General features: G+C 54.0%; 1 protein-coding gene across 2 annotated transcripts; it reads right to left on the bottom strand.

The window, feature by feature from the left end:
- Window positions 1-407: 407 nt before the first annotated feature.
- SHH (sonic hedgehog signaling molecule) lies at window positions 408-11,111 on the bottom strand. 2 transcript variants are annotated; one of them, XM_090047641.1, is made up of 4 exons: window positions 10,813-11,108; window positions 10,540-10,578; window positions 6,807-7,068; window positions 408-2,272 (listed from the first exon to the last, which is right to left on the bottom strand). In XM_090047641.1, the coding sequence occupies exons 1-4, from the start codon at window positions 10,846-10,848 to the stop codon at window positions 1,536-1,538; spliced, it is 1,074 nt and encodes a 357-aa protein (XP_089903767.1). In that variant the 5' UTR covers window positions 10,849-11,108; the 3' UTR covers window positions 408-1,535. The 2 variants fall into 2 exon arrangements, with proteins under 2 accessions (XP_089903767.1, XP_089903766.1); XM_090047640.1 differs by having other exon boundaries at window positions 10,540-11,111.
- Between the last annotated feature and the right edge of the window lie 518 nt (window positions 11,112-11,629).

Raw genomic sequence — 11,629 nt, 5'->3', positions numbered from 1 at the left:
CTGCAGATCAGCTTGCTTTAAGGGCCCAGGCTAGACTTCAGGAAAGTCAGTGAAAAGACATCCACTAGTTTCTGAGGCCTTTGGTGAAGAAAGAATCTGGATCGCTGGAGTTTTGCCTGATTAAGGATGGCAAGATTAAGTCCAGTCTCTAGCAACCCAAGAAACATCTTCTAGTTGTTAGTGCAAATAAGTGAGGTTCTACTGTTTGTACAGCAAATTTGAGGTTTTCCAGGAGCTGATGTGATGTACTCTCCGGTATTTACTTAACTTTATCAGAATTAAACATATAAGCAACACATTATTAATGGGCACTCCTTTAGATATCATGTGTCCTAAACAAATAGGCCAAAAGAAAAAAAAAATGGGATGCACCAGGAACTCTTAGTTATTATATACTAACCAGACTGTGCATGGCACATTTTATTTCTATAAAACTATTAAAACTATTACAAAATATTCAAAAATACATTTTAGTAAATTTACAGCAGTTATTTCTCAATTTATTAATGCAAAACATCCTTTCCCCCCTTCTGTACAAACTACCATTTCCAGCATCACAGAATTGCTGCCATGTGCGCTTTTTAAAAAATATTATTTTCTAATAAACTTTTCTGACATTAAAAATAACAAGGTTTCTTACAGTTTTGCAAATAAAAAGCTTGCGTAACAGTCTTGACTTCCAAGAACGTGGCCCAGTGTTGTGGTTGGGGTATTTTTTCGTTGTTGGGGTTTTTTTGTCTTTTTTTTTTACAAAGCAAAATACTTAAGAGAGACATGGAAAACAATACAGGAAATGACGTTACCTTTGAAACTATTTAAATTAAAATAATATATTCTCATATTTTACACTATTTCAAAAAACGAAATGTGATTCAGTTAAGTCTTGATCTCTCAAAAAAATCTAATTTACAATTCTGCGTATAAAAATATAATTTCTGGACCCCCACGGAGCTTGTCTTTTTTTTTTTTTGTCGGTCAGTCGGTGGGTGCGTGGGTTGGTGAGTTGGTTGGTTGTTAAGACTGGCTGAAACCAAGGAGCTGCTGCAACGGCGGGATGAGGAAGGGTGGAGTATTTTTGCTTGTTGGGGAAGTCAGGACTCGCGTGACAGGTAGAAAAATAGACTCTGCGCGGTTTTGCTCAGCCTCCCAAAATAATCTGTGTCTTTTCTTTTGTGATCCCTGTGAGTACAGTTCACATGATAATAAATTATCAGAGAAAGGCGTTAAGGCTCCTGAAGGTCCCGTTCAGGCCATTGAGGCGAAATACCGACCAAATAAATATCCAGGAGAGGAGAAAACAAAACAACCCCTCCCCCCAAAAAAATAATCCTCCCCCCCTCAAATAAAAATATATATATTTATAAACTAGGTGGGACAGAAGTCCCTGGGGGCTCGGCTCTCTCCATTCAAGTCTACTTTGGGCTGTCCTACTGCAGGGGGAGGAGTAGGAGGGGACGTGACTTCGGAATCAGTCTGGATCCGCGCTGGCTTGTGCACGTGAGCAGCCGCGTCTCCTGGCGTGGGCGGCGTGGCTCTCAGCTAGCTGGCCCGGCCATGCCTAGCGGGTGCAGTGCGTCGCTATCCAGTACCCAGCTGCCCAGGCGGTAGAGGAGGCGCGAGTACCAGTGGATGCCAGGAGGGGGCACCGCCGCCTCATCGGGCAGACCACAGCTGGGGCAGAGGGCAGCCAGGAGGGTGTGGGCCAGGCGCAGCGGTGCGAAGGCCCAGTGTGCCCAGCCATGCTCCTCGATGACAGCATAGCATGAGGCCAGCACACGGTCCACTAGGATGGTGCCCTGCGCTGTCAGTGGTGCGTAGGCACCCGATGCCTCCTCCCGCAGTGACACACTGTGCACCGCCGCTGGCACCAGGCGCTGCCCACCCTCGCCCAACACATAGACCCGCTGGCCTGGCCGCACACGGCTGGCAAACAGTGCCCGGCTGCGGGGCCCTGGCCCTGGCCCCTGCCCCGGCCCTGGCCCAGGCTCGGAGCGGTTGTGAGGTGGCGGGGCCACAAAGAGCAGGTGGGCGGCGGTAAGCAGCAGGCGGGCTCGCGGCTGCCGCGTCTCCACCACGTAGAAGAGCTTGCGGGCGCCCTGCTCGTGGTCCAGGAAGGCTAAGAAATCGCTGTAGAGCAGGCGGCCCTGTGCGTCTGCAGCCAGCACGCGGTCACCCGGGCTCAGCTCCTGCACCAGCTTTGTGCCGCCTTGCTCCAGCCTCACCGTGGCTGAGCCGGGGAAGCAGCCGCCCGACTTGGCAGCCACCGAGTTCTCTGCGTGGGGGGCGGAGGGGAAGGATGAGAGAGAGAGAGAGGAGCAGCGTTAGAGCCAGGCTAGGCAGGGTTAAACACGAGGCCGAGCTGCCCTCCCCACAGCCACGGGACACAGCCAGGGACTGGGGGGTTCAGGGCACACCGCAGCACTCACACACACACACACAGAGTCACGCTCCCTCCCGCACAATCACACACACAGAGCAACCAGGGCTCTTCACTCCCTCTCTCACACACACACAAACACAACCTCACACAGCTCGATCTCTGCATTCCCACACACACACACACACTCATGCTCCCTTCCTCCCTCCCTCCTGCACAATCACAACCAGCAGCCAGGGCTTTGCACTCCCGCCCTTCCTTTCACACACACACACACACACACACTTAGACATAACACTTACACATACACCAGCCTCCCTCACTGTACACACATGCTCCCTCACGCACACACTCCCTGAAACACACATGCAGCAGCCAGAGGGTCTTTACTCTCTCACACTTACACACACACACACTCCCTAACACACACAAACAGTAGCCAGGGGGTCTGCACTTCTTCATACACACACATGCACACACACACAGAGACACCTGAGGTGTCTTTGCACTGCCAAGCACCCCCCACCCCATCACAGTGAGGGGCTCTCCGAATCCCAGCACACAATAGAGACCCACGCACCCCAGCTTGGGGGCTCTCTGTGTCTAGCAGCCTTCATCAACCTTCAGCTTTTTGCAGAGAGAGGCTGTCTTTGTTCCACTCTCACCCGCAGGCCTTGGGGCTTCTGTCCTGAAGGCATCCAGCCATGGGTTCCTGCGCACACCCTCAGAGCCCTGGCCTTTATGCAGGACCCTCCCAGCCCGGACTATGGAGCTACGCAGCCTATGCAGTGTACCCATCCGGTCTCCTCATCCTCTTCCAAGCTTGGTGGTAGTACCTACGGGCTACCGTGCCATTGTGCTAGGTGTTGTACACTCTTATCATACAATCGATCCTGGTTCAAAGAGTTTGCAGTCTAAGCAGACAAGCCACATATAAGAAAGCCTTGTCTAGAAAAGTGCTCCTCTCTTGCTACGTTGATTATCAAAAAATCCTGATCTGCCATAAGTAGTGCAAACCCTTCATATAGCTTCATTGAAAGCTTAAGCTACCTCCATACAAGTTAGGGTTGAACCCATTTAAGCGTACCTATGTGGAGGAGCAAGGATTTAACTAGAACAGTTTTCGAAACTGAGGTAGGATTTGCCTGCATGAGGAAACTAACCACAATCGCCACTTCAAAAAAAGCTTGCTGGGTGCATCTACATGAGACGTTTACTGTGGAGCTGACTAATTAGCTCCCACACTAGTGCACCCTCATGCCCTAGCCTGCCCCATGTTGAGCTGGGCCAGAGCAGCCCTAGGCTGGCAGGATGACCCCGTCGAGTCCCCTGACAGCCTGGGCCACTCTGACCGGCTGCACATGCTGTGGTCCCAGGTGCATGCGCAAATGTGGCACCCAGGAGGAATAAACTCTGGCATGATACGTGCCAGAGTTTGTTGCTTCACACTAATTTCAAGTGTAGATGCACCCACTCGTATTATGTTATTGTTTATAGACCTATAATAATCTATTCTGAAACGGCTTCCCAAGTGGAGGTTGTATGTTTCAATAGAAATTACTTGACTCCAGAATAGAGAGAAGTGGCACCTTATAGACTAACTCGTTCAGAAAGGCACCAGGTTTTGTAGGCCACAGCTTACCTAATCAGATTTATTCCACAATAATATTATTCCAGAATAACTTAGACACTTTGAAAGCAGAATAATTTTCCTTGAACAAAGTCACTTGGACTCTGGAATTTTCTGACATGGCGATTTTCTGGAATACCAACTGCAGAACGGCTTATTCCGTAGGAGTTATTTTGGTCTAATTCTCTGTGTAGCCAAATCCTTAGTGAAAGCAACCCACTTTGCTAGTGTAGACAGAACCAAGGAGTGGAAGGGAAACAAAGCACAGAGAAACGAAGTGACCTACTGACTGTTACATAGCAAGCCCTTGGCAGAGCCTCCCGGCCTGAATCCAGTGTCTGCAACACTGGCCCATACTCTCGCTCACTCTCTTAGACATCTATCATCCACGCTCCTAGCGCAGGCTCTGGGGACATCCCAGGTTCCCTGCACCCCACACCTCGGATCACACTGCTCTTCAGTTGCCCACAGCTCAAAGTAGGTGCATCCCAGGCCACTATTTAAGAGTTCTCCCCACCTTATTAGGAGCAGGAGTATTTGTGCCCCACTAGATCAGAAATCTGTCTGCATCTCAAGCCAGGAGAGTATGCTCCCTCAGCCCTGGCCCAGTCTTAAAATAGCCTTTCCCTTCATGCACAGTGTCATTGGAGTTTGTCACTGTTTTGCCATAATCCTCCATGGTGGGAGTCTTGGTTGATTTTGCAGCCACTACCTTCTTAATCCTCCAAAAGACATTCAAACCATTTTTTAAAAAAAAATAATAACCAGATTTGAAGTCTCTCTCAAAAAAGATTTCAATAACATGCCCTGGGCAATTTTGGCCTTCTGCATAAGAAGGGTTATGGACCTTCTTCCCCTAGGGATTCCTGGTGTTCCTGAACACTCAGCTGTGCACTGCTGTACACTGGGAGATACAATATACTGCGTACTGGTAGCAAGTACTTGTGATACTACTTGTGATACAAGTATTTCGATTCCTGCTCTGCCCTTGACTTCGCTTGGGTTTCCCTCAGTTTCTGTGAGTACCAACCTATAGTCTAAGCAATTTTTCTTCTAGAAGTAGCAAGGCCACAGGTAGAGATTTGATTTGATTTTTGCCCCTGTGGCTGGCGCTTAAGCTATTATGATTTAAATAAATAGGTGGAGCGTCTCCTAATGACTTTCTCAGGAAGGAGAGGAAGAAGGAAAATCAGAATGTTATTGATTTGCTAACGACTTTATCGCTTCTGCAGCAGAAATAAAGCAGCAAGATCTCCAAGGCCTCTTCAGGGAGAACATGGCAACAAACAAGCTATGTGCTTTATGTAGAGTCCTTTACTAGCAAACTACACCTTCGTACAAGCCCCTAGTAAAGCTCTTGCTTGAGCTTTGTTTGCATATTCAGCGGCTTGATGAATAGATCTAGTAGTGTAGCAGCTCTACAAACATGCCAGTGAATTGGCAGAGGTGTGAAAATCTGCTTCTTTGAGCAGTGCTTGTTTGGGTTCTCTAATTAAAATCCAATAAAGGATCAGCATTGTCATTCTGATTCATGTAATAAATGCAGACACTCTTGGAAGAGAGGACACTTCCATTTTTTTCCCCAGCTTCTTTCCCCCCCCTATTTGTTCAGGTGCAGAAACCCTATGTGCCAATTCACACACATACTCTCCAAAACCCAGGACCTTCCAAGCACTATTTGCACAGCAGAGCCACTTTTCCAAGACACTCAAGATGTGTATTTGAATTTTAAATGTAGGGGCTTGCTCTAAATACTTGCTGCAGCCCATTCTCAATGTCCCTTTTACCACCCCTGTCCCTCTCTCCTCTGTCCTGATGACAATAATTCAGGCCTTGGGGGACTCTTCTTTGCATTCCAATCTCCGGGATCATACTTTTTGCAAATAGAGATCTAGATAAAGAATCTTCCTGCCTGGAATTATAGGGTTTAATCTTCTCATACGATTCTCTGTCATGAAACGAGGTTTTGACAAGTCGGACTCAGACTGAGCTGCCGGAATTCAAGCCTGCTCCCTTGAAGCCCGTGTAGTACAGTCACACGACCCTGCCTGACATGCACTAAATATTGCCCCCAAACTCCAAGTGTGCGGGGAATGTTAATGAGTAGATTTGTCTCCCCTATGAAATATACATGGAGCTGGATTGTGCTGCTCATTTGGAAGGAGGTTATTGTGCATCCCGGGCAGCCACCTTGAGCCGGGCCAGCCTTCAGCTGCGCCCCGGACACGGGATCTGGTTACAACTACTCAGGTCGGCCCCGGGGAAGGGAAAGTGGCCACTGACCGAAAGCAGCGCCCGGTGCGCGGTGCGAGCCGGCTCTCTCGGGGCCGGCCTGGCTCCCCCCCGCCCCCCGGCCCGGGACTCCGGGCACGGGGGCGGCCTCTCCTCGGAAGCCGGGCTTCTCAGTCAACAGCTACTTTTAGAGCAAGTCATTATTTTCTTTCGCAGCTAAGTGTTTCTGGGCACGGCGCAGGCGTCGCTTGCCTAAGCGCCGCTCTCGGGCAGGAGGGCGCGTGGAGGCGGCGGCGGCGGCGGCGGCCCGGGGGGGCGGGAAGTTCCCAGCTTCGCCGTGTCGTGCTAGGCGGCTGTTCCTGGCCGGGGACAGCGTGTGGCGTTGCAAGCACAGGCAAAGGGACTGCTGTCCCCGAGGCTGCACGCGGGCAGGCAATGGCAGCAGGGGCAGGGGCAGGGGCAGGGCAGGGCAGGGCAGGGCTGGGCCGCCCGGGGCAGCTGTGGGCCGCGGCGCGGGGGAAGCATCCCCGGGAGGGCAGCCGGGGAGCGCGGGGCCCTCCCGCTCACCTGCTTTGACGGAGCAGTGGATGTGGGCCTTGGACTCGTAGTAGACCCAGTCGAAGCCCGCCTCCACGGCCAGGCGGGCCAGCATGCCGTACTTGCTGCGGTCCCGGTCCGACGTGGTGATGTCCACGGCGCGGCCCTCGTAGTGCAGCGACTCCTCGGAGTGGTGGCCGTCCTCGTCCCAGCCCTCGGTCACCCGCAGCTTCACGCCGGGCCACTGGTTCATCACCGAGATCGCCAGGGCGTTCAGCTTGTCCTTGCAGCGCTGCAGGGAGGCACAAGGGAGAGCAGCGTCGCACCGCTTCTGCTCGGCGCCGCCCGGCCCGCTCCCCGGGGCCGGGGCCGGGGCCGGGGCCGCCGGGCCGCGCGCCCACCCAGGCCGCTCCCTCCCGCAGCCCGGGCCGGGAGCAGTCGCCCGGCTTGGGCGGGGGGCAAGTGGGGCGAGGAGCGAGGTGAGGGCCCGCGCCGGGTGCGAGCCCGACGGTGACTCGCTTTCTCCGGAGAGCCGCTTCCCGCGCCCGGCAGCAACCTCTTCCTCCCGCCCAGCCCCCCGCTCCGCCGCCAGCCGGGTCTCGGCCGGCGCCGCAGGGAGCCGGCTGTCGGAAGACGCTCGTGGCTGTCCTGCCCCAGGTCGGCCCCCTGCCTGGGGCCTGGCCCGCGGCTCAGCCCGGCCGGCCGCAGCACGGGCCCGGGGCTCTCCCGGGCCGGGCCGTCCAGAGCATCCCTCGCGAGGGAGGGGCAAGCCCGAGCCCACGGGCAGCAAGGGGCTGCTCCTTGCTGGGGCTGTGAGCAGAGATGTGTGGCCTTCTCCAGGACAGCTCTCCCACCACGTTACCACTAGGTAAAACAGCACACCACAACGGCTCCTTTCACAGCTCCCGGGGCGGGGGGGCACCCTTGCATTATTCCTCCCGCACTGCTTTTAGGGGCGTGCAGGGATTGCTCAACAGGGCAGTCCAACGTGGGTATCAGAGCCATAAAACAGATCCCCGAGCCACACGTTGATAGTAGCTCCATATAACCCGAGTTCGCTCCCTTTGGACTCCGGGGCCCATTGTGTTACGGCTTCGGCGTGTGATGGGGCGAGCCGCGTGTCTGCCCTGGGCGGCAGTGCGGTGCCCGCCTGCTCCCGCCGCTGCCCTGCCCTGCCCCGCAGCCTCCAGCCGCGTGGCGTCGTAGCCAAGACACCAGATCTGCAGGAGGCGCAGGGCTCGGGGGAGCCCGGCTCGGGTCTCCCCGGGCGGCTGAAGGGGGAGGCAGGACCTAGCACAGGGCTCTCCCTCCTCGTGCACCGCCTGAGCGGGCTTGTCAGAGTCAAAAGCCGTGAAGCCCGGGCTCTTTATGAATTCAGTGGGTCGTGTGCCACAAATCAAGCCCAATTCTGTTCAGCCACCGTGAAGCTCAGCAGGGCAGCCTCGACAGCCGCTTTGTGTGGAGGCGAAGTTGTTCAACAAGCCCCTCTCCTGCCAGCTCCTAATCTCTGCACAAACGCCCGGCCTGAAGGAAACACTTAGCAGGTACCTGTCAGTGCAAACAGCCCGGTGGGCTCCCTAGCTGCCGGCCTGGCCTCCGCATTCCTCCCAGCCCGCCCCGGCTGTACCTGCGGTGCCCCGGATTGCTATTTTATTTCATACAAATTCCAGCTTTATCATGCTGACCTGGCCTCCTTATCTCTGCCCCAGATCCAGCCAATGGCTGCCGGGGCGGGGGGAGGCCGGGGCAGGGGGCATTCAGCAGGCTGCTCCCGTCACCTGCGGAGTGGAGAACCTGCCCCGCCGAGCTCTGTTTGCGCGGCCCCCCGCCTCGGTTAATATTAACCCGCCGCTCATGCCCTCGGCGGCTGCTCGGAAAGTTTAACTATTCCGGGCAGGGAAGCTCTTGCCAGGGCTGAAAGGCTGCGAGAGGGGGAGCCGGGACCTGGGCGGGAGCGCGGTGCCCCCCGGGGCCGCCTGCCCGCCGCCGGCGGGGTGCTAGGAGCCGGGACAGGCACCGGAGGGAAAAGTAGTTGTTTTCCTTCGGTTCGGCTGAGGGAAGTTGACAGAAGGTCAGGAGTTCAAGCGCTGCCAGCTAGTGCAGCGAGGGGCAAGCCGGGCAGGAGGCGGCGCAGTGCCGGGGCAGGGCGGCCGCAGCCGCGCCGGCCCGCGCGGCCTCGGGGTCCCCCCCTGCACCGACATGTGTGTGCGCGCCTCGACACACATGCGCAGGCACGACGCGCCCGCGCGCACACGCGCGCACACACACACACGCACGCACACACGCACGCCTCTGCCCGAGCCGTATTAAAAAGGATACGAGCTGAAATCCTAGCCGTTGCGATCGATAACAGAGGAGTAAGTGGAGCTGAAAATGCGAGACGTGCCTGACTTGCCGCACAGCTCCCCTTGTCTTCCAGCTCTGCAGCCAGGGCTGCGGCAGGGGCCCGCGCCGGGGCTCCCCGGGCCGCCCCCCCGCGCACGAGGGGCCGGTGCGGAGCGGCCCGGGGACCCGCGGCGCGACACCCTCCGCGCCGTGGCCTCTGCATATTTAATTGAGGCTCGCGCTTCTCCCTGGCAGAGGCGCGCGTCGACACCAGAGGTACAGTGAGATTTAAGGTGGTCGGGAGAGATCGCGGCGGAGAGCGGCCCCTCGCCCCAGCCGCCGCGGGAACGCGGGCCGGGGGCCGGGGCAAAGTTGCGGGCAGCCCTCCCACCCCAGCGCGCTGCTGCGGGGCGAGGGCTATGGCAGCACCGGAGGGGGGTCTTAAATATATCAACAGTGCACAGAAATAAATAAACAGATAAAAATCCAACCCCCCCCCAGCAAAACCTCGCTGTTGACCTATATTTGGAGGAAGCCCGTCGCCAGTGCCTGGATGCCGGCTGCACTTTCCAAACTCCAGCACCCGTGCCCCCACTGGCTTCCCCCATTTCCCGTGAACAACAGGCTGGGACTGTCTGAGGGCTATTTTTTTTTTTTTTTGTGCATAAAATGGTTCCGCATTCTGATTGCAGCCGAGGTGGAACATTTACCCAGTTGTAAACCTTGTGCTAGCTGATTAAAAAAAAAAAAAAAACAAAACCCAAACCACAAGTGATGCAATGCTGATAAGTTGCAAGTCCCTCCCCTCTGGAAGTACCAGAGCATCCTTAAAGAAATATCAATATATTTACGCTCTGATGGGCACAATTGCAAATGATGGGATTGCAATACAAGCCATATAATGCAGGAACAGGAGAGGCATGGTCGATTCTGCTTCAGCTGCTTTTGTGAGTGCGAGGTTTCCATAGCTGCTAAATTTAGAATGGGCTTGCAAGGAAAAATAAGGAAGGGCAAATAATAACATAGCATCAAAACCAAGCCAGGCGCTGCACCGAGCCAGGGCTGCATTTGTAATAATGAATGAGTGGCCTGGCGGTCACCATACACTTGGGGTCCTCCGAGCCGTCTGCAATTCGTTTGATCAAAGTGCAGCCTTGGGGACAAATGCAAACAGAAATCTCTACCCAAGTTACAGGGGACGCCATGGCCCGGCTCTAAGGGCAAGTATCACATCAAAGCCCAACACATGTCTAGCAATAGGCAGCTTCCCTCTGCAAACTTATCGGGCTATAAAGATGTAGGCTTACATTTAAGAAGGCACCTCCCCGGGTGAGTGTTGGGGGAGGGGATGTCTTTCAAAAATACCAAGACAGATGCTTCATTTATCATTGCTCAGATATGTTAACAAACAAATATATATGCATCTATGTGGCTCTACCTGAGTCATCAGTCTGTCAGCTCCAGTGTTCTCTTCATCCTTAAAAATAATGTCAGGGTTGTAATTTGGGGTTAGTTCTTTAAATCTCTCGGAGTTTCTTATGATCTTCCCTTCATATCTTCCACTGGCCCCTAGGGTCTTCTCTGCCACATTGGGGATATACTGCTTATAGGCTAAAGGGGTCAGTTTTTTGGGGTGTCTCCTTTTTCCAATCCCCCTGCCCGGTCCACAAGGCAGCCCCGAGGAGACCAAAAGAGCGCAGATGAAGCCCACCAAGAGAATTCTTGTCAACAGCAGCATTTCGTCCATTGAATCCAATTACTTCCCAGCTTTCTGTGGCTATCCCTGGCTGTCTCTCTAGATAGCTCTCTTCCTATGTCCTTGTCTGCTTTCTGAATCGTATGCTATCCACCGATCCCTAGCAAGACAGGTGCTGGAATGGCAGGCTCTAGGTCGCTGATAACGGAACACATCGGAGTTGGGTCGTGAGACAGCGATCGGGAGACAAAAAGGGTCTGATTTTAATGGTAGCAAGGCTAGAGACGCTTGTGAGAGGAGTCTGCCTTAGTTCTATATTATAGCTGCCAGGGCCGAGTCCTGATTGGCCAAGGCGAGACAGCTTGTCTTCTGATGTATTAACCCTCAAAAAGGCAACAAATTCTTGAAAGATTTTTTTTCCTTTTACCTGAAGGGCTCGGAGCTGAAAGGGGTGGAGACTGCGCTTTCTTGGGATAACATCAATTACATGCTGGGTTTTTTTGGTGTGTTTTTTTTTAACTTTCTTGGCAGAATGGTACATATGTCAGCAACAGTAACAAATGCCCCCGTGAAACTGGGAGAAAAGATGATCAGGCTGCCTCCCTGCTAGTCAAGTTTTCAAGGGCAGTTTAAAGCAATGTGAAACAGCGCCTTGGCTATCGCACCACGTTGCGTTTTTTTTTTTTTCAGGGGCAAAATGACGAGCCCATTTTATGATGAACCCACCTAAGTGCCTGGGAATCAGTCTTTTTTTTTTTTTCCATTGAATTACAATCCTGCACTCTCATGAAAGCAATGCAACTTGAAAAAAAACACACACACTTGTCCTCCC

This window comes from Crocodylus siamensis, chromosome 5 (genome assembly GCF_052110815.1).
Source record: "Crocodylus siamensis isolate JL-2025a chromosome 5, ASM5211081v1, whole genome shotgun sequence".
NCBI lineage: Eukaryota > Metazoa > Chordata > Crocodylia > Crocodylidae > Crocodylus > Crocodylus siamensis.
Note: the sequence above shows the minus strand (reverse complement) of the source record. Positions and strands in the feature narration are given on the sequence as shown.